Source organism: Aquarana catesbeiana, linkage group LG02, assembly GCF_042186555.1.
Source record: "Aquarana catesbeiana isolate 2022-GZ linkage group LG02, ASM4218655v1, whole genome shotgun sequence".
NCBI classification, from domain to species: domain Eukaryota; kingdom Metazoa; phylum Chordata; class Amphibia; order Anura; family Ranidae; genus Aquarana; species Aquarana catesbeiana.
The window spans coordinates 168,242,393-168,269,827 of NC_133325.1; the positions used below are offsets into that span (position 1 = coordinate 168,242,393).

General features: G+C 41.3%; 1 protein-coding gene across 3 annotated transcripts in view; it reads right to left on the bottom strand.

Moving 5' to 3' along the window:
* KIF5A (kinesin family member 5A) overlaps positions 1-27,435 on the bottom strand; it is a 211,707-nt gene that overhangs the window by 12,428 nt on the left and 171,844 nt on the right. For all 3 annotated transcript variants that reach the window (XM_073613783.1, XM_073613782.1, XM_073613784.1), the window contains 4 exons: positions 19,085-19,301; positions 16,553-16,703; positions 12,297-12,379; positions 8,782-8,809 (listed from right to left, as the gene is read on the bottom strand). In XM_073613783.1, coding sequence (XP_073469884.1) covers positions 8,782-8,809; positions 12,297-12,379; positions 16,553-16,703; positions 19,085-19,301 — 479 coding nt within the window. The remainder of the gene's footprint in view (positions 1-8,781; positions 8,810-12,296; positions 12,380-16,552; positions 16,704-19,084; positions 19,302-27,435) is intronic.

The following is a 27,435-nucleotide window of genomic DNA, read 5'->3' on the forward strand; positions in this document are numbered from 1 at the left end:
CTCCAAACAAGAGAGAAAAAAAGAGACACACACTTTAGCTATGTATAGTGGTTAAGGGAACAAGCTCTAAAAGGTGAACTTTGACATCCTAATGCCGCGTACACACGGGCGGACTTTTTGACGGACTAGGTCTGGCGGACTTTTCGACTGACTTTCCGACAGACTTTCCGAATGAACAGACTTGCCTACACAGGATTAACCAAAGTCCGACGGATTCGTACGTGATGACGTATGACCGGACTAAAACAAGGAAGTTCATAGCCAGTAGCCAATAGCTGCCCTAGCATCAGTTTTTGTCCGTCGGACTAGCATACAGACGAGCGGACTTTTCGACCGGACTCGAGTCAGTCGAAAAGATTTGAAACATGTTTCAATTCTAGGTCCGTCGAACTTTTGGGAAAAAAAAGTCAGCTGGAGCCGACACACGATCGAATTATCCGATGGACTCCGGTCCGCCGGACCAAGTCTGCCGTAAAGTCCGCTCGTGTGTACGCGGCATAGGAGTAACATCTACAAATCCTGGGGAGATATGGATGAGACAGTTTGTGGAATACACATATACCCACAGTTCCAGACTCCAGTACCCCATTGCATCAACCTCTGTATCTACAGCAAACCATTAACACATGAGAGATTTCTTATAACCAGATTCCACTAGTCACCTAGCCATTTGATCAACCTGTAATATGATCATAAAGTGGTTTTCCTGAGACAGCATAAAAGGTTTTAGAAAATAATGTTTCCATCTCGAGCAGCATTAAGAATTGCTCTGTCTGCGGTATCAGCATAAGGAAACCTAACACTTTCAAGAACCTAAACCAAATGGCTGTCAACCAACCACAGAAATAAATGCGATCCCCATTGTGTCCCACTTAATGCTGACCTCACTGCTGAATAGTTACTAGGATCATCTGATGAAGTCTTTTAAGACGAAATGCGTCGGGAGACTCCACTGCCTGCCATAATTTTACTTGAAGCGCTTTTTTTTACTACGGAAATGTAAGTTGTTTACTTATTTTAATAAATCTGTTTTTCCAAACGGTATTATGCTATGTGGCCCCCCTTCTTTATTCTTATATGGACTATCCATCTGAGATGATCTATGAGAAGGTTTGTCATCCATTCTAAAGTTCCGTCATGAGTCTGGATATGTTCTGAAGTTTTGCCGCCATCCAATCGTGAGGTTCTTCCTTTTGATTGCCCGTTGGGGTTACAAGCTTGATTGACTCATTGAACGTACGTTCCTATGAGTTCAATCCTTCTGGTAAGCCTTCACTTTTACTCTATGTGGAGGGTCCATCACATCTTTGCATGCGTTATCCACGTGGTGAATAAGGAACTATATACCTTTTTGGACTAACATCAGTCTTTTTCAGTCTAAAAAACACCCGAAGAACATCAGAGACTTTATTTGTTTATTTGTTAACCACTTGAGCCCCGGACCATTATGCTGCCTAAGGACCAGAGGTCTTTTTCCAATTTGGCACTGCGTCGCTTTAACTGCTAATTGCGCGGTTATGCAATGCTGTACCCAAACGAAATTTGCGTCCTTTTCTTCCCACAAATAGAGCTTTCTTTTGATGGTATTTGATCACTTCTGCAGTTTTTATTTTTTGCGCTATAAACGGAAAAAGACCGAAAATTTTGAAAAAAAATGATATTTTCTACTTTTTGTTATAAAAAAAATCCAATAAACTCAATTTTAGTCATACATTTAGGCCAAAATGTATTCGGCCACATGTCTTTGGTAAAAAAAATGTCAATAAGCGTATATTTATTGGTTTGCGCAAAAGTTATAGCGTCTACAAACTAGGGTACATTTTCTGGAATTTACACAGCTTTTAGTTTATGACTGCCTATGTCATTTCTTGAGGTGCTAAAATGGCAGGGCAGTACAAAACCCCCCCAAATGACCCCATTTTGGAAAGTAGACACCCCAAGGAAATTGCTGATAGGCATGTTGAACCCATTGAATATTTATTTTTTTTGTCCCAAGTGATTGAATAATGACAAAAAAAAAAAAAAAAAAAAAATATTTACAAAAAGTTGTCACTAAATGATATATTGCTCACACAGGCCATGGGCCTATGTGGAATTGCACCCCAAAATATATTCAGCTACTTCTCCTGAGTACGGGGATACCACATGTGTGGGACTTTTTGGGAGCCTAGCCGCGTATGGGACCCCGAAAACCAATCACCGCCTTCAGGATTTCTAAGGGTGTAACTTTTTGATTTCACTCTTCACTGCCTATCACAGTTTCGGAGGCCATGGAATGCCCAGGTGGCACAACCTCCCCCCAAATGACCCCATTTTGGAAAGTAGACACCCCAAGCTATTTGCTGAGAGGCATATTGAGTCCATGGAATATTTTATATTTTGACACAAGTTGCGGGAAAGTGACACTTTTTTTTTTTTTTTTTTTTTTTTTGCACAAAGTTGTCACTAAATGATATATTGCTCACACAGGCCATGGGCCTATGTGGAATTGCACCCCAAAATACATTTAGCTGCTTCTCCTGAGTATGGGGATACCACATGTGTGGGACTTTTTGGGAGCCTAGCCGCGTACGGGGCCCCGAAAACCAATCACCGCCTTCAGCGTTTTTAAGGGCGTGAATTTTTGATTTTACTCTTCACTGCCTAACACCGTTTCGGAGGCCATGGAATGCCCAGGTGGCACAAACCCCCCCCAAATGACCCCATTTTGGAAAGTAGACACCCCAAGCTATTTGCTGAGAGGCATGGTGAGTATTTTGCAGCTCTCATTTGTTTTTGAAAATGAAGAAAGACAAGAAAAAACTTTTTTTTTTTTTCTTTTTTCAAATTTCAAAACTTTGTGACAAAAAGTGAGGTCTGCAAAATACTCACTATACCTCTCAGCAAATAGCTTGGGGTGTCTACTTTCCAAAATGGGGTCATTTGGGGGGGTTTTGTGCCACCTGGGCATTCCATGGCCTCCGAAACTGTGATAGGCAGTGAAGAGTGAAATCAAAAATTCACGCCCCTTAGAAAGCCTGAAGGCGGTGCTTGGTTTTCGGGGTCCCGTACACGGCTAGGCTCCCAAAAAGTCTCACACATATGGTATCCCCGTACTCAGGAGAAGCAGCAGAATGTATTTTGGGGTGTAATTTCACATATTCCCATGGCATGTTTGAGCAATATATCATTTAGTGACAACTTTGTGCAAAAAAAAAAAAAAAAAAAAAAAAATTTGTCTCTTTCCCGCAACTTGTGTCGCAATATAAAATATTCCATGGACTCGACATGCCTCTCAGCAAATAGCTTGGGGTGTCTACTTTCCAAAATGGGGTCATTTGGGGGGGTTTTGAACTGTCCTGGCATTTTATGCACAACATTTAGAAGCTTATGTCACACATCACCCACTCTTCTAACCACTTGAAGACAAAGCCCTTTCTGACACTTATTTTTTACATGAAAAAGTTTTTTTTTTTTTGCAAGAAAATTACTTTGAACCCCCAAACATTATATATTTTTTTAAAGCAAATGCCCTACAGATTAAAATGGTGGGTGTTTCATTTTTTTTTTTCACACAGTATTTGCGCAGCGATTTTTCAAACGCATTTTTTGGGGAAAAAACACACTTTTTTAAATTTTAATGCACTAAAACACACTATATTGCCCAAATGTTTGATGAAATAAAAAAGATGATCTTAGACCGAGTACATGGATACCAAACATGACATGCTTTACAATTGCGCACAAACGTGCAGTGGCAACAAAATAAATACATTTTTAAAAGCCTTTAAAAGCCTTTACAGGTTACCACTTTAGATCTACAGAGGAGGTCTACTGCAAAAATTACTGCCCTCGATCTGACCTTCGCGGCGATACCTCACATGCATGGTGCAATTGCTGTTTACGTTTGACGACAGACCGCCGCTTGCGTTCGCCTTAGCGCAAGAGCAGGGGGCGACAGGGGTGCTTTTTTTTTTTTTTTTTTTTTTTCTTTATTATTTTTTTGCTTTTTTATCTTATTTTTAAACTGTTCCTTTCATTTTTTTTTTTTTTAAATCATTTTTATTGTTATCTCGGGGAATGTAAATATCCCCTATGATAGCAATAGGTAGTGACAGGTACTCTTTTTTGAAAAAATTGGGGTCTATTAGACCCTAGATCTCTCCTCTGCCCTCAAAGCATCTGACCACACCAAGATCGGTGTGATAAAATGCTTCCCCAATTTCCCAATGGCGCTATTTACATCCGGCGAAATCTAAGTCATAAAATGCTCGTAGCTTCCGGTTTCTTAGGCCATAGAGATGTTTGGAGCCACTCTTGTCTCTGATCAGCTCTATGGTCAGCTGGCTGAATCACCGGCTGCATTCTCAGGTTCCCTGTTGAGACAGGAGAGCCAGAGAAAAACACGGAAGACGGTGGGGGGGGGGGCATTCCCTCCCACGGCTTGTAAAGGCAGTCTAGAGGCTAATTAGCCGCTAGGATTGCTTTTACATGAAAGCCGACCGCTGGCTGAAAAGAATGATACCAAGATGATACCTAAACCTGCAGGCATCATTCTGGTATAACCACTCAAAGTTGTGAATGGCGTACCTGAAGACAAAAAAATGGTTAACAATAAAGCACAGTAAACAATAAAGTATAAATAATTACATACCTGAAAAACAAACATGATAAAACATAATAACAATAACAATAACAATAAAACACTGCAGAATAGAATACAGTAAAAAAAGAGCAGAACAATAGAGAGAGAGAATAGAGAGAGAGAACAATAAAACGACAACTATTTTTTTTTATTTTATATATATTTTTTTTTTTTTTACACTTTTTTTGTAACTAACTTTTATAACTGTAACCGGTTCCAGGTTCGGGTCTCTCAAAATGCGATGGCATCTTGGGAGACCCTGTGAAAGTGTGCCTAGTCTGTGCAATGCTGTACCCTACGCTAATACTCAACTAGTGTATGGTAGCGTTCAAAACATTCACCAATGCAAAGACCAGGATTGTCAGGACAGGAGGGACAATAATAGCGGGTGTCACGCCTATATCCGCGTTTGCTGCAGACACAACATCTTTTTGGGGGGGGTTCGTTGGGTAGGGGTACTCGGGAGCACATAAAAATGCCTCTCATGCAGCCGACTGCATTTCGTTGGGGGATGTGAATGGGGGAAGTACGGGCGCTGCAGAAGTGGTGGGTTCCCAATTAGGATTGGCGAATGCAGCAGGAAGGGCACTATGGGCACGACGGCCCTGTGTTTGTCTTTTTGGTGGCAGCGGGACACTACTTGTGCTTGTCACCTCACCAGCTTGAACTGCACTTATGGGACTCGCCACGTCACCAAGTGTTACTGCAGTGCTGGTTTGACTACGACCGGGGTGTACTAGGCCGCTGGTGCTTGCCAGTTCAATAAAAAGCTTCCAAAAAAACTGTTAGCGATCGCAGGGATCAGGCCTGACTCTGCGAACGCTGCAGTTATGCGTTTAGTGTTTTGTAAGTGACAGTGATCGATCGATACTGCACTTGGGTGGGCTGGACTGGGCCGGGCGGAGGGGCAAAACGCAGGTGCTAGCAGGTATCTGGGCTGATCCCGCTAACACTGCGTTTTTGGGAACCCTAAACTGCTGGGGACGCTAGTATAGATCTGATCTGATCGGATCAGATATTGATCCGTTCAGATACTATACCACTAAAGGAGGCGTATGCTGCGTGCGTGGGTGTTAGTGGTACTGGCGCTAACCTGACGCTGCCTGGGGCCGGTGCTTGCTAGTTCACCAAAATGCTACCAAAAAAACTGTTAGCGATCGCAGGGATCAGGCCTGACTCTGCGAACGCTGCAGTTATGCGTTTAGTGCCTTGTAAGTGTCAGTGATCGATCGATACTGCAGTTGGGTGGGCTGGGCTGGGCCGGGCGGAGGGGCACAACGCAGGTGCTAGCAGGTATCTGGGCTGATCCCACTAACACTGCGTTTTTGGGAACCCTAAACTGCTGGGGACGCTAGTATAGATCTGATCGGATCAGATATTGATCCGATCAGATACTATACCACTAAGGGAGGTGTACGGTGCGTGCGTGGGTGTTAGCGGTACTGGCGCTAACCTGACGCTGCCTGGTGCTTGCTTGCCAGTTCACCAAAATGCTACCAAAAAAACTGTTAGCGATCGCAGGGATCAGGCCTGACTCTGTGAACGCTGCAGTTATGCGTTTAGTGTTTTGTAAGTGACAGTGATCGATCGATACTGCACTTGGGTGGGCTGGGCGGAGGGGCAAAACGCAGGTGCTAGCGGGTATCTGGGCTGATCCCGCTAACACTGTGTTTTTGGGAACCCTAAACTGCTGGGGACGCTAGTATAGATCTGATCAGATCAGATATTGATCCGTTCAGATACTATACCACTAAGGGAGGCGCATGCTGCGTGCGTGGGTGTTAGCGGTACTGGCGCTAATCTGACGCTGCCTGGGGCGACGCATATCACCGCCGGGCGATCAGGGGGCTAAACCTTTATTAGGTAATAAACGGCGGGTGCCCTGACACTATAAAAAATAAACGAACTAACCTGCGTCACCCGTAACGGTTATACGGTGATCAGTGGTGAAAGGGTTAACTAGGGGGCAATCAAGGGGTTAAAACATTTATTAGGTAGTATATGGGGGTCCCTGTCACTATAAAACGCTGACGGCGAACCTAAATATTTACCTCACTAACTAGCGTCACCAGCGACACTAATACAGCGATCAGAAAAATGATCGCTTAGCAACACTGGTGACAGGGGGTGATCAAGGGGTTAAAACTTTATTAGGGGGGGTTAGGGGGGTACCCTAGACCTAAAGGGGGGTAATACTCACTGTCCCAACACTGTAACTGTCACAAACTGACACTATGCAGTAATCAGAAAAAAAAAAAAAAAAAAAAAAAAAAAACCTGCTGGTGTCAGTTTGTGACAGGGGGGGGGGGGTGATTGGGGGGGGATCGGGGGGCGATCGGGGGGGGGATCGGGGTGTTTTGTATGCCTGGCATGTTCTACTGTGTTGTGTAGTGTGTTTTCACTCACATTGATGTCTTCTCCCCTCGGCGCTGGAACGGAAAATACCGAGCCGAGGGGAGATGACATCATTTCCTTTGCTGCTGTTTAGCATACAGCAGCAAAGGAGTGTTCCCATTGGCCGGCGGCGATCGCGAGGGGGGGGCCACGAACGGATGGCCTCCCCCTCATCTCGGATCGCCGGGGAACAGAACGGGACCGCTTCGGGCACCGGGGGGGGGTCCGATCGGACCCCCCACCCGCGAGAGGCAAATCACGTACATGTACGTGATTTTGCCTGCCCGTGCCGCCTTGCCGACGTAAATCGGCGTTAGGCGGTCCTTAAGTGGTTAAGCTGTCATACTTTGCATTCATTTGCTGTTCGACATAGACGTTTTCTTTATTCTTATATCTATATAAGCTTTTTAAACCTACAGCGCTACACTTGTCTATGCACTGAAATCTTGACAAAATCCTTATTTGTTGTGTGAGCTGCTTCCCCGTAGGGTAAGCGCAGGGTTAAACTTTTTTCTTTTCGGTCTATTGATTAGTTATAGCAATGAATAGTATAATGATACTTTTTTGGTGGCAAATGCATATGTAGCTTTAGACTCTGGCAGATTTAAGGCCTCATGCACACTTTTTGACATTTTTACAGCAGCTGTTTTGGGCTGTAGACGTTTTTTCTACAGTCATTAAACTCTCCATCATGTTATCCTATGTGTCCATGCACACATAGGCTGTTATCAGCAGTTTTGGGCAGTGGCGTTTTTGAGCAGTAAAAAAACCCACAAAACTAGTGGGTTCTGAGAGACGTTTTTCAGCTGTAAAAACGCTCAAAAACATCGCTCACCAGCGTTTTTTAATGTTTTTGATGCTTAAAAAAATTCTTAAAAAAGAAATGCTAAAAAATGCTAATAAACGCTAAAAAACGCTATTGCAAAAACACACATGGAGCCTAAAACGCTAAAAAACGCTATTGCAAAAACACACATGGAGCCTAAAAAACACCACTTATACAGGTGTTGAGTTTTTTTTTTTTTTAAGCCAGTAAAAGCACCTCTATGTAAGCCTATGGAGTAGATTTACTAAAACTGGTGCACTCAGAATCTGGTGCAGCTGTGCATGGTAGACAATCACCTTTTAAAATCAGCTTGTTTACATAAGCTTTGGAAATGAAACCTGGAAGCTGATCAGATTTTAGTAAATAACCCCCATAGTGTCCATGCACATATATGCATTTACAGTTTACAGGTGTATTAGAAGAGGAGCATTTACAGGCAGAAAAAAAACACACCAAAGGTGCGTTCTTGAGAGGAGCATTGCAGCAGAAAAAAATGCGCAAAAAGCGCATAAACACTAGAAGCTTATAGAATTTGAGTGTTAATGCATTCCAATGGCCAATAGATTAATATTCTGGCCAGTAGAATGCATTTACGCTCAAACATTTAAGTGCATTCTTCGTGCCACATTTTCCTGCCAGCTGTTCTGGTGTTCAGAGCTTGTTTAGACGCTCCATGTGTATGAGGTCTTAAAGGGTTATATTTTACAGACTTCTGGGAACTAGCAAGCCTGCTTTTGTAAGACACATTAAAAATAAAGCACACTAATAATTTCCTTATGATTCATTGATGTATTCTGGAAAATGTGACCTGTCCTTAGGACTGGTTTGGGAAACACCATATTCATAAAAAATAGTGGTAGCACATGATATGAATCAGTTTGATGTGTATGTGAAGGACAAGCCATTGCTTACACTGCGCTGTGTACCCGTGACTCACCTGTTATCATTGATGTCTGTAGCGTTGCCTGTGTGTGCAGCATGGCGTGGAAAGAAAGCTAATTAAACGTTGTTTGACAAATAATACCATCTTTAGATTACATTTTTGTTTGGCCTGTTTCAAAATCATTTCACTAGATTGCTTCAAGACATATGACTACGATGGCACAGAACAACATGGAATCACATTTGTAAGGGTACCCATACACATAATGAGGACTCACTTGTCTTGCTGAATATTGTCAAACCAACAAACTACATGTTGGCACCCTGACCTCTGCAGATATCTACTTTGTGAGAAGATTTAAATCGGTCAGGTTCGGCTTAGCTATACATACGCAGATTAAGTAAAGCTTTTATTCTACTTCTTAGGAAAATTAACTGCTGAAAGATTGCAGAGACATTCTTGGAAAATCTCTGAATAACATTAAAGTCTATGTCTGAGGATAATAAAGAAGCATATGCAAGCGTCTTTGCTATACATGCACATTTCACCACCTTTTGTGCCTTTAATGTATAACCAAAGGCACATTTTGTTTTGGATAGAGTGGAGAACATCTTTCAGTTTTGTATCACTAATAAAAACAGAATCTGTTGCGCTTAATATGGCATAGAATAAAAGCTGTTGGCACAAAAAATTGCTGGATACAATTAAAGAAATATTAAGAAGAAGCTGCAGCGCTAGAAATTATGTGATAGTGTCTCAATATAGAAATATATAAAACCAAAGTCCTCTCCATCACGGGGAAATAGCAACCCTCTACTGAACGAGATCCATTGTGGAAGCAAACTCAAAAAGGAGATATAGACACCATCACCATCACCCAAACAAACTGACCCTTACCATCAGTGTATGGGTTATACACGTGTTGAAAACAGATACCAAATATTAAAAGGGGTTTCCCTAAGCATAGTCTATCTAAGCACTATGCTTTAAAACATGATTGTAATCCAAAGGGCACCATATTTCTGGGAAGTTTTCAGGACATTGGAGGGGAAGCAACATGACTAGAGGGGTCTCTCAGCTAGAGACTAAGTGGATTTACCAAGCCAGGACCTATTTTCCATATGGGATGAATGTGGAATGGGATTTGAATGCCTTTATTAGTAATAGCTAGGTTTCCCTTTCAAGGTCATCTCATTTCTTTTTATTCCCCTTTTTTCTTTCTCTATTTATTCTACCGATTATGTTCTTTCTGTAATTTTTTAAAATATTTTTTATGGGTATCATGTAGTATGGTCGATTTCTCTTCTTCATTATATAGTATCTATTGGTACATATCCTGCATTTATTATTCATACGGTAGTTTGTACTCTAACCACAAGATGCCGCCACGTCCTACAACCACCACTGCTCCGTCTCTACATTTTGATTAATAATCACCCTATTTTAATTATTTCTTATTATGACCTTTGTCAATGAGATTTTTTATCTTTATATTTTTGTCACTCGCTATTGGTTTTATGCCATTATTATTTAGTACACAAATTCTTTTGAGATGTGTTGGTTCCGGTTCAGAAGCTCATACTTCCGGTCCTTGGAACGCATCTGATTTCCGCCTGTCTAGTTTCCTTGTTCCTATAAGTACACCTCCGTCTGCGTCATAGCCACGCCCCTGAAGACGCATGTTGATGACGAAACGTTGGGCGATGTCAGAGACTGGCGACGCAGGACGCGGTTGGACGGTGACACGGCGGCCATCTTTGTGGTTAGAAGCGCTGGACGCTTCCCACTGCTATATTCCATGTTACTTAATGTGAGTTTGTTTTACTTTTTATACAATAAAATTTCCTTGGTGATGGAGTTTGTGCAATGAGCGTTCTCTTTTGATTTCCCATATACTACGATTCTTGAGGTGCACACGCCCACTGGAACATACTTGGTCCTGCTGCAAAGAGGAGACCTTAAGCTATCTATCTAGGTGATTGAATAAGTTTGTGCCATTCCACTAGAGCAACTGTTGCAAAACTACAAGTCCCATGAGGCATTGCAAGGCTGACAGTGACAAGCATGACACCCAGAAGCAGAGGCATGATGGGACTTGTAGTTTCACAACAGCTGGAGGGCTGCCAGTTTGAGACCCCTGCACTAGAGGATCGTCTGTATACTCCAAGAAGATTGCCTTTGCTATCTGTTTTCAACACATGTGTATAACCCATACACTGATGGTAAGGGTTAGTTTGTTTCGGTGATGGTGATGTCTATATCTCCTTTTTGAGTTTGCTTCCACAATGGATCTCGTTCAATAGAGGGTTGCTATTTCCCCCTGATGGAGAGGACTTTGTTTGGTTTTATATATTTCTATATTGGGACACTATCACATAATTTCTAGCGTTGCACCTTCTTCTTAAAGTTTTGTATCACTGTCTGTGCCCCTGTTAGGGAGATTCACTCTCTCTACTTGTCCTGGTGACCATATTCACTATAAGTGAAAGAAAATCCTAGATTTTCAGTTATCGCCAGTCAGGGCCGTAAATATTTTTTTTTTCCGTGGGGGGGTTCTGGTCTTTCAAACTTAAAGGCATCATTTACACTTTAATTTTGGGGGAGGTACAGTAAAAACATGTGACAGCAGAGTGGGGCCATGAGGCTTTGCAATGCACAGCAAAAATTATCCCCATTCAACTGAACTGAACGCAATGCACACAGTTGTGGTGCGGTAGTGTACTCATTAGTACAGCGAGCTCCTCCTAAGCTCCCTAATTTTTTTTTCATTCAGCCCACTTTCCAGACCTCAGATTCAGCACCGCACAGAAGTAGGAAAACTTCTGCACCCCCAGTCTCCCTTCAGCTGTGTCATATGATACTTTGAGGAGGAGTCTAGGAGTTCCCTCAACTGTGCACTGTCAATTGCCGGCATCTGAGACTTCGCAGTAATTGCATGCTTTTCAGAGGGACCCCTTATTAAACTGAGGGGGTGGGGGACAATAGAAGGGGGGCTGGCTGCTGCACTCCGAAACTCTGATTGCTTCTACTCTGCTGATGCTGAGGCTAAACAGCAGGGACACTGTCTGTGCATTTTGCCAGGATGCTCTTGGGGGGTTTGAACACCCCTGACCCCCCCCCCCCCCCCCTTATCTACTCCCCTGTCACCAGTAAAGGATTAGAGGGGGAAATTTCCAATTTTCCAATGGGGACACCAGTTCTGGTGATAACCGGGGATTTCCTCTCACTCCCTGTTTAGGCTATAAGACAGGAAATGAAAGGAGATAAAAACAGATCTCAGCATTTACAGCATGTGCAATATGGTGAGTCAGTTGGGGTACCTTAATAAATAAATATCATCACAATGCACAACACAGTGCCATACATTCCATACATTGGGGCAACAAATGAATGACAGCACAATGCTCTACACAGTGCAGTACATTACCATGCATTGCAGTAACATGCAGTAAGACTTGTAATTTACTGCACATTACTAAAACACCTGTACCTCCCTCATGGATACTTAGAAAGGCTGCCCAAAACTGGCATTTAATTATTTGATTTGGTCTTTTAGGTAAACCCCTTACCATTATCCACATTCATCTTTGTGTAAGGAAGCAGGCTGCTAGAGGAAGAATTGCTCCTTGTAGCGGAACAGGGGTTGGAGAAACTAAAATAAGAAAAAATCAAAAGGTTAGTGATTAGTATGAGACTTATTTTGTAGTTTTTGACACAAGGCCTCCAGTAGCGGAAACAAGGTAAAAATAAATCTAATTCAAATTTTTATCTTAACCCCATAATTCCAACCCCAAAACTTGACCTATCATTTAAAGCAGTATTAAAACCCAAACCAAAAATTGATTATTTTGCAGCTTACCAATTGTTAGATGTGGTGGCTGCATTTTTTAAGCTTTTTTCCCTTTATTGTTTACTTGATGATCCAGCCAGTAAATCTCTTATTTTTAAACTTCCTTTAATAGACCAAACTGTCCAGCAAAGGAGCAGTTAGAGGGTTAGAGACAAACCATTTAACAGTGACAAGGGTGCTAACAATGGTCAGCTTTTATTCATTGTAAAACCATTTTCCCAAAAGGAAAAACATGTTTCCTGTAATTGCTTACAGGCATACCCCACTTTTAAGTACGCAATGGGGTTTATTTACTAAAGCTAGAACATGCAAAATCAGGGTCACTTCTGCATAAAAAACCACTGAGCTTCTAACCTTGGCTTGTTCAATTAAGCTTTGGTAATAAAACCTGAAAGCTCATTGGTTTATGCAGAAGTGACCCTGATTTTGCACTTTCCAGCTTTAGGCCCCTTTCACACATGCGGACCGTATGTCCGTATTTCATCCATCCGTTTTCGGATGAAATACGGACATACATGCATCCCTATGGGATAGCGGGTGTCAGCGGATGTACATCCGCTAACACCCAATGTCGTCCGCCTCCGCTCTCGTCCGATTCTGCGGACGGAAGAAAATCCTATTTTTCTATCCGTCTGCAGAGCGGATCGGAGAAACACGGACAGACGGTCCGTGTTCCTCCGATCCCCCATAGGGAGAGGGGAGATCTGACAGGGCGGTCCCTGCACAGTGTGCGGGTCCCGCCCTGTCATCTGCCTGCTCAGCTGGGGAAAGCGGAGCGATCCCCGCTGAGCAGCGGATAAACACGGGGCGGATCAACACGGATCCGTCCCGTGTGAAAGGGGCCTTAGTAAATAAACCCCATTGTGTACTTAAAAGTGGGGTATGCCTGTATAAAGATGGAGTTCAGCTTCAGTTTGTTAGTCAAGTCACCAGCCTGGAATGATGCTGTCCAAAAGCTTCTGCTTTACCACTTCATCTAGAATGCAGACATCCTAAGATAGGAGGTATGTTACTTACTGGCTGGATCACCAGGTGAAATAAAGGAAAATGCCTAGAAAAGAAAATAATGCAGCCACCACATCTAAGGATTGGTAAGCTACAGTATATTACACTTTTGTTTTTGGGTTGAATACCGCTTTAAGGCTTATGACGATGGGCTATTGAGTGCACCGGATGCATTCCCATACAAATCCATGAGGGTCCAAAGCCTGTTTGAAGCAAGTCAAGTGCAGGTAAGAGGGAGGTCAGCTGCAGGTCAAATGCACCTGTCAGTTAATTCTGAATGATCTCTGAAGCAGATCAAACTGATGCCCTTGACACAAACCCTAAATTCATTGACACGTGTCCCTTGACCCCTATCTGTAATCTGAACCCATAATCACTGACCCTAATGTAACCCCTAGTGGATCATGATTATTTTAATTTGCACATGAAATACCAGCACCAAACCTAACACTGTAGCATCCAGATGTCACAGTGATAAAATACTGGCACTGCAAACACCAATGTGTCTTTTTTGTGGATTACATCATAGGTGTGCGCAGGGGGTGGGGGCTGGGCACACCCTAATCACTCTGTGTGGTGCCAATTCCCCCTACTGCCCAGGCTTCCCCTCGTGTTGTGCCCCCCCCCCTGCAGTGCTGTTGGCTTCCCACCTTTCCTCTCCTCTCCCTGCGGGGGATGTTTCAGGATGGAGAGTAGGGAAAAGGGCTAATCAATATGTTATTTACCAGCCCCTTCCTTTTCTCAATGAAGACAGTGAACACAGTCACTGTATTCAGTCATCTCGGAGGCATAGTAAACTTTGTTTACTATGCTTCAGCTTGTGAATGAACAGGAAGCTGCTCAGCACAGAGCACTTCCCATTTATTCACTGTCCAGTGCAGCTGAGGATGCAGAAAAAGGCATGTGTGCACACACACCTTAATGCAATGCGCTGCACACACCTATGGATTACATATTATTAAAGTGAAAAAAATGTGAAAAATTTTCTATTGGAGCCAGTCCCTAGAAAATGGAAAACATAATGTAGTATCTTAAAAAGGGTGTATTTTGTAATTTAAAGAAAAACTATGCTAAGAGACATACATAGACTATTATTGTTGCTCTCCTTTCAAAATTGCTGCCACCATGCGCAGAATGAGAATGCAACAAATGGAGTCAGAACCCCTGAACTGCATTAGTGAAGCCAGAAAATGATTGTGATAGCCAGGCATCTAGCATTTTCAGAAGAAGGTCAGACTACATAGTTTTCTTAGTACAAGTTTTAAACTTTACTTTAGCAATGGCAAAAATGTCTGAATGCGTAAAAACACTGTAGCTGCTGACTTTAAATAAGTACTTACCTGTCCTGGGTGCCCGCGATGTCGGCCGCCCGAGGTACACCCGTCCCTCGGCTCTCGGGTCAAGGCACCGCCATCCTCGGTAAGGGAGACAGGCAGTGGAGCCTTGCGGCTTCACTACCAGTTTCCTACTGCGCATGCGCGAGCGGCGCGGCGCTCTGTGAATGGCCCCGTGGTTCCCAGAAGACAACGGGGCCGCTCACCGAGGAGCAGAACACGACGCGGAAAAGGAAGAGGCAGATTAGGAAGACTGCCTAGCAACAAGGGTTTAGGTAAGTTTAAAAAAAATTTTTTTTTTCAAATTTTTTTTTTATTTTTTTAGAATTTTTGGTGAATTTTTTTTTTCAGGGTGGCCCTCCACTTTAAATACGCCATTGTGAGACAGATTTTTCCATAGTGGCAGCTTACTAAGCATTACTATCAATAATCATGCAGTTTATCTAGAAGAACAAGATCTGCACACATCATCATTAAATGCATGCTTCAACAGAAAGAGCTGGACAGTAATTTTTATTAGCAAAACAAGAGACACATTCCCTTCCGTACCAATATGATACCTTACGTCTGCTCAACAGAAGCTCAGCGATGCCTAAGGCCCCTTTCACACGAGGTGGACTCCGCTTCCATGGAGTCCGCCTCAGTCCGCCGGCTCAGTGGGAGATCTCTCCGTTGATCTCCGCTGAGCCGGCGGATGACAGGTCCCTCTCTGCTCACTGAGCGGGACGGGGCTTGTCAGGCACCGCTGCCGCCTATGGAGGGATCGGATGAAAACGGACAGCATGTCCGTTTTCATCAGATCTCCCCTGATCCGATCCGCCAGCGACGGACCTGGATGTAGGGCCATCCGTCTGCTTTTAGCGGATCGGACCAGGTCGGATGTCAGCGGACATGTCTCCGCTGACATCCGTCGCTCCATAGGCTAACATGGAGCGCCCGTTCAGGTCCGCCGTCAAAACTGACAGGCGGACCTGAACGGTCCGATCGTGTGAAAGGGGCCTAAAACTGACTGTTTTGTTAGGCTGGCCATACATTATACAAGTTTCTTGTATAATGTTTCTTTAGATTTACCAAAACCATATAATATGAGGTCAAACCTAAACAATTTCAATTTCTATGCAATTAGGGAGGCCCTTGGACTACACGGTTGAGTATAAATCTAAAGCGAATTGAATAAGAAAATGGTATAATGTATGGCCAGCATTAGATATTGTTGTAACATTTAAAGTAAGAACAGTAGGGGGGATTTAGTAAAAGTGGAGCACTCAGATTCTGCTGCAGCTGTGCATGGTAGACAATCAGCTTCTAACTGCAGCTTGTTCTTTTACAAAAGGCTTTATTGTACTTAAAACATACAGTATGTATGCGTATATTGGAAAAGCAAACATAACACTGATGTGAATTCGAACAAAGAAACTTCAGCTTGTTCAATTAAGCCTTGACAGTAAAACCTGGGAGCTGATTGGTTTCTATGCAGAGCTGCACCAGACTTTTGCACCTTCCAGTTTTAGTAAATGCCCCCCCCCCCCCCCCCCCCAGTGTTATACAGTGATATGCTTTTTTCCTGAAAATACATATTTACAACTTATGGGTGAAGGTAAACGGATACATTGTATTACATGCCATTAATACTTACAATGTGTCATTGGAGGAATTGGATGAATGCATGTACATGTTTTGGTATTGCTGGAAGATGTTGTTAGTGTAACTAAGGGAATCTGAACTGCGAACTCCATAGGGATTGGTTGGGGAAGATGCAGGGTAGTGTCCAGGTCTGATTGGCTTGGCTAAAACAAAAAGGTAAAACATAAAAATTTAAATTAATGAATTAAAGTATACAAGTTATATTTGATGTGTGTATTTCATATGCTTTACATCTTCTGAGTAAAATACAAAAGGGAGGTGAAGAAAAATGCTTTGCTCTCTATTAGGGATTGTGCTTACTAGCCTCTGTAAATGACCCCAGCTGACTGCTCCTACATTTAGCTAAACCAGGTACATGGTTTGGTTGTGTTCACTGTAATGACAATTGCTGTATATAGCAGATGTGATCACCAATACTCCCTGACACGCTGACATTCAATAGATGTTCCTCGTAGCTATATGTATTATTTTACCTGCATTCAGCAGTAAGCAGAATATGAATATGTACTGACACTTACACCCACCAGACAAATACTGTCTATATAGCAGACACATTTCTATAATGTGCTTGGAAGCACTTGACATTACAATACAAGAGACAGGACACTTAACAAGCTTTGTATATGAGATGCGCATTAGCCATGGTTTCTATAAGTATTTTACTCCCATTTCTTTTTTTTATATATCTTTTTATTGAATATGAGCAGATTAGATTGTCAGAAAAGACAGATATTTACCCTGCAATAAAGAAAATGCATCACGGTGTCCTTTGTCCTATATCTTTTAATACTACAAAGTGTAATTTAGGAGTGTACTTCCCATTTTAAGTAGAATACTCAATTAAAGTGTTCCACTATGAGCTTTTTTTTTAACTTCCTCTGGATCTACTGTGGGTACTGTTTATGGAGGTTTTCTGTGTATTTTTTTTTATTAGTTGACTAACTTTGTTACTAAATTTCTTCCCATTGTTACTTGTTTTTTTACGCTTTAACTTATTGATATAAGATATTTACAAATAGGTATAAAAATAAAGGGAAAGTGCACTTGGCAGAACCACACTCTACCCAACACATTTTCTGTAATTTAAGCTAAGGTAACAGCTGGGGTATACAGCAGAGGGATATGCCCTTGTAATGGCCATGCTAGGTGGATGGAGCTAAAACTCAGATGCAGATATCTTGCCAAAGAAGTTTCCAATAAGCTTTGCCTTTTAATATAAATAAATGTACCCTATAAACAATTAAGTTAAATTAAAGAGGCATTGTCACTGTGCCCATTTAGAGCAAATGTCTCTACAAATTGTCCAACTAATACTCACCTTGTCAGTGCTTCCCTGTTGCTCCTTCCTCTATTGTAACCAGCAGTATTATCTGCAGTGTCAGCAGGTGTCGGAAGCTACGAGGAGCAGTGATATTTTTCCATCTGTTATGTAACAGTGCTTGGGTCTAGTAATTGGCAACTAGACCCCAGCACTATAAAAAGGGATGATTTAAAATGCTCAATCATACCAAGAATAATATATTGCCACCAGCTGTGATGAAGAAAGAAGTGGTGGGGGAGCGCTGCCAAGGTGAGTTTTTATGAGGTTGGGTGGGCCCCTTTGTAAAGACTTTGTCACTGTGCCATAAATGGGCCAGGTGATAGTATTAATGTACACGCCTATTTTGGCATAATTTAGTTTCTATACGTTGTTTCAATATATTCCTTCTAAACCTAGAAAACTGAAATCACAATAAAATACATAAAAAAATGCACAAAAAAATTACACAGAAAAACAAGTGGATTGAGCTATAGTTGTTGTTTGCATTCTCAAAAGCCCAACTTACATTAAGACATTGTTAGTGAATAGTAATTCACTACAGGAAAGCAGAAGGGCAACTGTCTGCAGGGCATATGAATGACCCCAGCTAGACTGCTACTTTATAAACTTGTATGTACTTGGTGACTTTTGTATTGACCAAGAAAGCATTTCTTGTATAGTTCAATGAACTTTCTCTTATTTGCTGCTAAAAAATTTCATTAAAGCTGTACTCCAGGCATACATCTAAATACAAAGATTTAATACATGTATTTGAGCTGTTTTATCTGCCACATAGATTTGAATTTCTGTCCTTCCATCCAGTTGTGAGATACTGCTCCACCACACAATACAGCCCTTTCCAGCAGGGCAGGTGATCTAGTTGTTCTCTGCTGCAGCTAATTCAAACTTAGAGGTCTTCTCTCCTGAGCTGGACATTAAAGGAGAAGCAGCAGAGTGATAAACTCATCTGATCTCTCAACCAATCAGCAAATCACATGTTAGCACATAAGCATTGTAACACAGCTGATTGGCAGCTTGTGCTGCTTCTCTATCTTCCTTAAGCCTTGCAAAAGGCTGATGTCAGATCAGATTCAGGTACTTACACTGTTTGTCTTAAAAAATACATTTAATTATTTATTAATGAATATATAGCCACGGGTAGGTAATATTATGGGGCTAACCATGATGCAAATACCTATGTCACAGATCACGCATCTCCCTTACCAATCTGTGCAGTGTGAGTGCGCCTCACTGTATTCTTGTAGCGTACAGCTTCCTTAATGCGGTCCACCTCCTGCTGATACCTTCTCTTATCCTTCATAGCACCCTCCTTGGCCTCTTTCAGTGCACCCTCCAGGGCCTTAACTCTCTCAGCCGTAGCCCGAAGACGTTTTTCCAGTTTAGGAAGCTCACAACGAAGATCTGCATTGTCACGAACCAGCTGGATGAGACCATAAAAGAAGAGCAGAAAAATGAACTAGGCACAGAAAGTTGACCAACCATGACCAGAAAGCTTGAAAAAATGATTTATGAGCCAGTAAAATTATTTCTTTAACCTTAAAATTATTTGCATAACACTGATTTTTTTTTATATGCAAACTACAGACAATTTCATAGAAAACAGCTAACAAAAATGTACGTTTTTCATTCAGGATGTTTTGAGGAAATTCCCGCCCCGCTGAGGAAGTTCAATCGAAAGTAATGCGTACTGGGGAGGAGCCACATTCGTTTGACGTCACCCGCTGCCATTCAGATGATACGTGCATTTTGTTATACGAAGAGCCTGTTTTATACTTGTTAAATGTGAGTAGCCTGATTTGGGGCTTTTAATAAAATTATACCTGATTATTACTGCACAGTGAGCACTTAGATCCTTCCCTTCTCTCTTATATATCCTTATTGATGTGAAAACTTTGGAGGATTCGTTTTTTTGCATTTAACCAGCCACCTGCCTATGTGTGTGAGATCTGTTTGCATTGACTGCCTGTTAGTTCAGGAGTCCATGCTTTGAGGTGAGCTTAGACATACTACAAGAGGTGGAGGGTCTGTCACTATTTGCCTACTGCTGTTTATTTTTGCACCGGTGGAATTCTCTTTCTGAATCTTCTGGGACTTGTGGTCCAAGGGCTATTATTAAGGACTTCTACTCGACTTTATTTTATTAATATTTATTATTTTGTGATCATATTGTCTTTTTTTGCGCTGCGCTACCTTACAATATACATGTCTATTTTGTTTTTTTTGTCGAAAAACTTTTAGTGTTCAGCTTGCATTTTTTAAGGGGGGGTTGTTAATTTTTGCGCTGATTGCATTTTACTATTTTATTATTTTGAGGAAATTGTCTGCTTTAATTTGGGAAGTACAGATCAAAGTGACCTATTTTATCCTAACATCTGTCACCCTCTTCAGCCTACAGCACATATGAATGCTTAATTTTATTAAAACATTTGTTCATAAAACAAAATAGTGTTCATTAAATGCACAATGAGCCTGTGTGCATATTGCAGTACTTTGATGAAATCATTAAAATGGTCATAAACTGCTTCAAAGATGAAGACCTTGGACCTGAGTCAATCCCAAATTCAATGCCGCCAGCAAAAACTGTACTTTTATGCCTATTCACCGCCAATGAATGTCTTGTAAAAAGGTCTGACAGCAGCACCAAGAGATATTATATTTAAAGGATTATAAAATGAATGTTATTATATAGGCACAGTTAATTGATCTATGACAATATCAATGGCTAATTAAAATAAATACGTGATGAGTGATATTTCTTTGAACTCACTGTAATGTGGAACACATTTCTAAGCCTTAAAAAAGCAATTACAATCATTAGGAAAAATATACCAAATTATAAACATTATAAAAAATGATATTATGTTTTAAAATTCATGGTTGCCTACCCTTGTGTGCATGGAGGTTAGCTTGGGTTACAGTCTTGGAGATGTGTGCTCAACTTTAGCAAATGTGTATACACCTAATCCCAAACCCAAACCTAATCCTAGATCAGGAATATACATTAACTGGTTGTGTTCTATTTATAAATTCATTTTCCCCTTGCCTAGCATTGCCTAGGTTCCCTGGAAAAATACAAATGCCATCTCTGGCTGCTGTACTTTCTGAGTTACTGAGCTGGAAAAAGCAAACAAGCTAAAGCTCTAAGTCGCAACTGCTGATCTTATTACTTGTTCCAGATCAGTGACTCAAAGGTATTGAAGCCATTGGAAATGCATGAAAAGCATTTAGTGATTTGAAGGAAACCTATGCCAAATAAAATATGGAGGCTGCCATTTATTGACTTCCTTCTGAAAACACCAATTGCCTTGCAGCCATGCCTGATCCATGACTTCAGTACTTTCACTGACTGACTTGTCACTTACCTTGAACATTCATGCAACTGGTAAAATCAGAGCAAACACAGAGCTCCTTATTTGCATACTTTGATGGAGGTCAATGAATCAGGGGGATAGAGTTACTAAATCAGGAGAGTGCAAAATCTGGTGAAACTCTGCATAAATAGCAATCAGCTTCTAGGTTTCTTTTTATTTTATTTTTTTGTCAAAGCTTAACTGAACAAGCTGAAGTTAAAAGCTGACTTGCTACCATGCCAATCGTCAACCTCGGAATCTATTAAAGCCATTAGATTGCAATGGCAGACAGGTGATTTTCAGAAGGAAAGGTATGCAGTGGCAGCCCCCCTATTCAGCTGCACAGATTTCCTTTAAATCTGCATAAAACTATGATTGCCAATTACTTGACAACCTCACAGTAAAGTTGATGCCAAAGTTCTATCCTCTCTTCAGCCTTGCTGTATAAGTGACAGATTCAAGCCCTAAGGGATGATTTACCAAAGTAGAGGCTATACATTTAAGTAAGTGCATGCTGGAAAATAAGATAACCTGTGCTCACTCTTAATACCCTATTGCGTGCAAGTTTTGTATTGGTGATTATATTCTCTAATTGTGCCAGATCCTCATAATCTAGACTAAAATAAATACCCCTTCGGTGGACTTTCAAGGCACTAATTACATAACATGTTGGTTACAATCAGAGGCGGCTCTAGGCTTTGTGAGGCCTTAGACAAAAACTAGACATGAGGCCCCACTCACGCCCATAATAGGAAAAATAATTCAATGCATTAAAAAAAATTAAATGTATAAATTAAATATATTAAGAGCTTTAAAGTGCTGGTGTCAGCGCTCTCTAGCTCAGTGCTGGTGTCAGCGCTCTCTAGCTCAGTGCTGGTATCAGCGCTCTCTAGCTCAGTGCTGGTATCAGCGCTCTCTAGCTCAGTGCTGGTGTCAGCGCTCTCTAGCTTAGTGCTGGTGTCAGCGCTCTTTAGCTCAGTGCTGGTGTCAGCGTTCTCATTCTCAGTGCTGGTGTCAGCGCTCTCTAGCTTAGTGCTGGTGTCAGCGCTCTTTAGCTCAGTGCTGGTGTCAGCGTTCTCATTCTCAGTGCTGGTGTCAGCGCTCTCTATCTCGGTGCTGGTGTGAGCGCTCTCTAGCTCAGTGCTGGTGCCAGCACTCTCTAGCTCAGTGCTGGTGTCAGCGCTCTCTAGCTCAGTGCTGGTGTCAGCTAGTTCCCCCCCCCCCGCACTGATTGACAGCCCCAGAGATTGGTGGCCCGGACACCTCTTCTCTCCTACCTTCCCTTCCATCGGCTCCATACAGCGCTCGTGAAGCCTCCTCCGCAGTACCTTCCTCTTCCTCCTTCCCTCCTCACCACTGCATGCCAGATGCCTCTTCCGGGTGTGCAAGGACCACTCCGCTGAGCACTCCAGTGGTGGGGGGTGACAGCTGGGAGTGGGGTACACAATCTGTGTCCACGGAGCAGAGGGAATTGTGCTCCGGCTGCCGGAATCTCCTCCCCCGGACAACACAGAGCTGGCCCCACCTCCTCCCCAAGACAGCCACGCTCAGTCCCCTCTCTCTACACTGCCTGCCCATGGTGGAGCTCACAGGAAAGGTTAACTCTCTGCTGGCAGGAGCTTAACACCACAGAGGCATTGTTCTCAGCAGAGACGGCTCTTCAATTAGGCGGTCGTGAGACCCCTGTAAGTGCGAGGTCTTAGGTGACCGCCTTATTTGCCTAATTAGAGAGCAGCCTCTGGTTACAGTAAAAAGTATTTATGGAACAAATATATATAAAAGAACATATTGAACATGGAACAACTTTGTGTAAAAGGCTGATACACAGACCAGGATTGTGCCGCTTGTTGGTGTGGAACGACCTGGGAAGCCCTGACTGGAGCACACTCCGGAGTCTGATTGAACAGGGGGACAAGCCTAATGGAGGAAGAGGTGGCTTAGCACAGCTACCAAAGTGGAGATCCATTCACAGTCACCCACTCTATGCCTACTACCCCTGCAGGGGTAACTACGTCTGGTGAGTGGGGGGACCCACTGGGGGAGCACTACAGTCACACTACTAGCTGACCGAAGTCACTTGATTTACGCAATATTGGACATTTTGGGACTACTTACATTTTTTGTTTGTTTTTTCTTTTTATATGCATTTTTATTTTTGATTAGGGGTTATCATATTGGACACTTATCATTTTAACATATACTCACCTTCCAGATTTTGCTTATATACTATATTTATTCTCTTATATATTTTCTAGTTATGGATTGATATATTCTTCACATACCCACTTTTTCATATCACACTCCTATGTGGGAGTACGTTCACTTTTAATTTGGTGTAAGGAGTCTAGTTAATACTCCACACTACTTCTTAGCAACCACTTAGCACTTTATAGGGTAGCACCAATTACCCCATATTTTATATCTATATGAATATATTTTAATAGTTTCAAAGACTCACTCGTATTTCAATGGTGTCATAAATAGACATTCCATGTTGATTATTAAAATCAAAGAACATTTATAAAAAGGATGTGTCTCAGAGATTCCTGCTGCAAAGGCTCATCATAGTACCAATCTTATGGCTGCCTGATGTAATTAACTTGCTACCATTCAATTTTTTAGGTAAGGGCCTCCCAGTAGTCACCCCCCCCCCCCCCCCCCCCCAAGGGATTATGGACAGTAGAGAACACTGAGGTCAAATGGTGGACAGGGACCTGCAAACACAAATATTAATGGTTTTATTATCCTTTTTATTTTATAGATATATGATCTAACCCTACAAATACCCATGAAGAAGGAGATGCTTTTGCTCTGAAAATCGTCGGGTGAAGGAGGATCATAACAATTTGCTTCTATGTGGTGTAATTTTTACACAAAGTTGTTGTTGTTCCATGTTCAATATGTTCTTATATATATATTTGTTCAATAAATACTTTTTACTGTAACCAACATGTTATGTAATTAGTGCCTTAAAAGTCCACCCAAGGGGTATTCATTTTAGTCTATTGTGTGCAAGGGACATCTTTGAATTAGGGTTTTTGTTAACTAATGATTCAGTATTCAAAGTAAACCCCTTATTTACTAACCTTCATTTTGATTGCTAAGTGAGCAAAGCCCACAATAGCAATGCTCAAATTACAGCTGATCCCTGCTGAATTTGCAAACTTTGAGCCGTGGATGCCCCTGTTGACACCACCCAGCTCGACAAAAGTCCATTGATCAATCGACTTTCGTCAAAGGAGAGTTCAAAATTCTCGCTCATTAACTAACTGCAATCACTGTTCTGGTATAACAGCAGAGGCAGATTTGTCCATCTGCACTGTTAAGCATAGAGGGGTATGTTAGAGATCTTTCGTTCAGCCCCCAGGATGAATGAAAGAAATCTATGAGTGCAAAGCCACCTTTACCTTTACTCATTAAGTAAATCAACCCCATTTTTAAAAATAATTTAAATAGTTAAATAAATGTGATAAACTGTAAAATATCTTATCAATGTTGATAAGGGTTAAAAAAACAAAACATTGTTATTGTTCAGTATATAATTTATAAGTATATGCAGCCACAATACCATGTTCAGGCACCCCTGGTCATATTACATATATTACATGTTGTGTCAATTTTCAATTATAAATTTGATTGTAATTTCAAAATACAATTAATTTAAAATTTCTGTCAGGTTAATTCTTTGTTGATATCTGAACAAAAGAAAATAACCATTGCCATGTGCAATTGTACTACTTAAGCATACGGACAAGAAATGTTCTGGTGTCACAACAGCCTTCATTTTCCTAGTTTTAACTCAAATAAAAGAGCAGCGATCATAAAGGTGATCTAGGCTGCAAATACTGCTACAAGGTCTAGGTAGGTATCTATAGCAGGATGTCAAAAATTCCTGAAAGAAATAAAAAATATTTTACAAATACATAATAAATGTAGTGTATTTTAATGGTAAAAACTGTTAGTAGAATGTACTGTTTTTTTTTTTTACACTTACAACATTTATCCTTTACATGCTGCAGGTCAAACTGAAATACACTTTCTCTTTACATGTGAAGTGATTGATAGTGCAACAGCTATGACATCGCAAGGGAAGCAGAAGATTTAGTAAGAACGGGATGGGGCTCCACATAGTGAGACTCAGGTATCTTAATAAGATCTTGTTGCACTATTGCAGCCTGACATAAAAAGAGGATGGGGACACTGCCAGCTGCAGCCACATGGACTGTAAATTTGGTTAGAAGACCTGAAACTTTCAAGATACTAAGCTGTCTCTGGCTTCCAAAATTAGGACAACTTTAAATGCTACCATAACCTACTCACAGTCCCCCTTTCCGCTATCAGGGAATACTATGTAGGCTCTGTCCTTGCAAACTTTAAACAGCTGGGCTGTATGAAATACAAAAAATGTTATCATAGATTAAAGTATACACTATTCAAGTATACCAACCAGGGATAAATTACCATCACTGCAACATGTATACACACAACTTCTAGTGCCCAAAGCAACTCCCCTGCTAGGATTATCATTTTACCCAGAACATTTTCGTGTTTTGCTGGTCCTAACCTGGTTTAGCATATTGTGACAGTTGGGCTAATTTACTAACGGAGTAGAGCATGTTCACTTACAAAGTGAATTGACACTTATCTTAGAGAATAATGTAAAAATTAGCTTTGCAAATAATATCCGATCTGATCGGATATTTCCTTGCACGTGATTTGATGATTGAGGTCAGCTCAATTTCATCTCTATCATGAAGATAAGTGAATTTTCACTTTGTTTTACCTTATTTACTAGGACAAATGAAAATTCACTTCTTTTTGTAAATAAGGGTAATTGTCAGGGCTGTGCTGCCCATGAGGCCAGTTGAAGAGGCTGAATGAAGCAGCACTCATGGAGACACAATGGGGTCAACCTAAAAAGTTCACACTGGACACTCCAACCTCAGTGCAGATTAGTAAATCGGAGGTGGCAAAAATGGCCACCTTGGGCAGCATCCACCACTGACATGACCATAGTCATTGTGTAAATCGCATTCAATGAGCTGACTGTTATGGACAATAATTATAACTACCTAGGCTTGTACCTAATTATAAGTCAGGCCCTGATAACAGTGTACAAATTACATAAGATATGTGGTTTAAACACATGCATTCATTATACAAGTGTTCTTATTGCATGCAAGCACTGCAAAGGCTAAATGCAAACAATGGATAATGCTGGTGTATCTTATGATCCCTAGTCAGTGAATGAGAAGCAATGTGATAACAGAAGCTAAGCATACCAATTCATGCAGACCAGAAAATACTGCAAATACTAACAGTAGTATGCATGAGAGCAGTAACACCAATGAAAAAGAATACATAGGCAATGCCTTCACTTACATAATAGAAATTATTGGCTCTGTGGGTTAGAGGGCTGGCTTTTTTACTATAGAATAGTGTGGTCCAAATGATTGGGGTCCAAGTTTAGTTCAACAGAAATAGAGAAACAAATATAAAGCTAACAGCCGTAATGATCCAGTTGCATTATTTACCTGCAATATCATCACATCTGTACAAATATTCTCTCCTGAAAAAACTTGCAAAATGTTGTTTATGTATGCCAGGTAAATAACCACATCTATATTCGTTTTATATAGAGCAATCATTCACTGCTACATGGCCTTAGAATGTTCAGCTCTAAATGAGGCCCTCTTGGGCTTACTGATCTGAAATCTAGTTGTCAAAAGGAGAGTGGATCAATAGGACTTTCTTTCCTTTTTGGTTTCAAATGTCCAAAAATTGAAATTGAAAAACACCAATAAAAAGACTGCTTATAGGATGACCACATGGGCTTTGCAAATGGGTAACATATTTTGCACAATACTGTTCATGGCAACATGTGATAAAACAAATGTATAATAGTTAAAAATTAAAAACACAGACAAGTTACCTGTAATTATCATGATCTGGCAGTAATTTAGTAAGTTTAACGCACATTTTTTTTTAAGGGTCAGTCTACCCAAAATGAATAATTTAGTTACAGAGGTATGATCTTTTATGACAGCCACTAGCACATTGTATATGAAGGGTTTTTTGAAAAACAGAGCTTTCTTTCCCCTGGTTTCAAGCTCTGTTGGCTTCTGTTTGTGGCCTTGCTCCTCTTGTTACCACAGAGGCTTTGGAACTACAACCCACTTTTGCTGCATTTTTATAACGTAAATT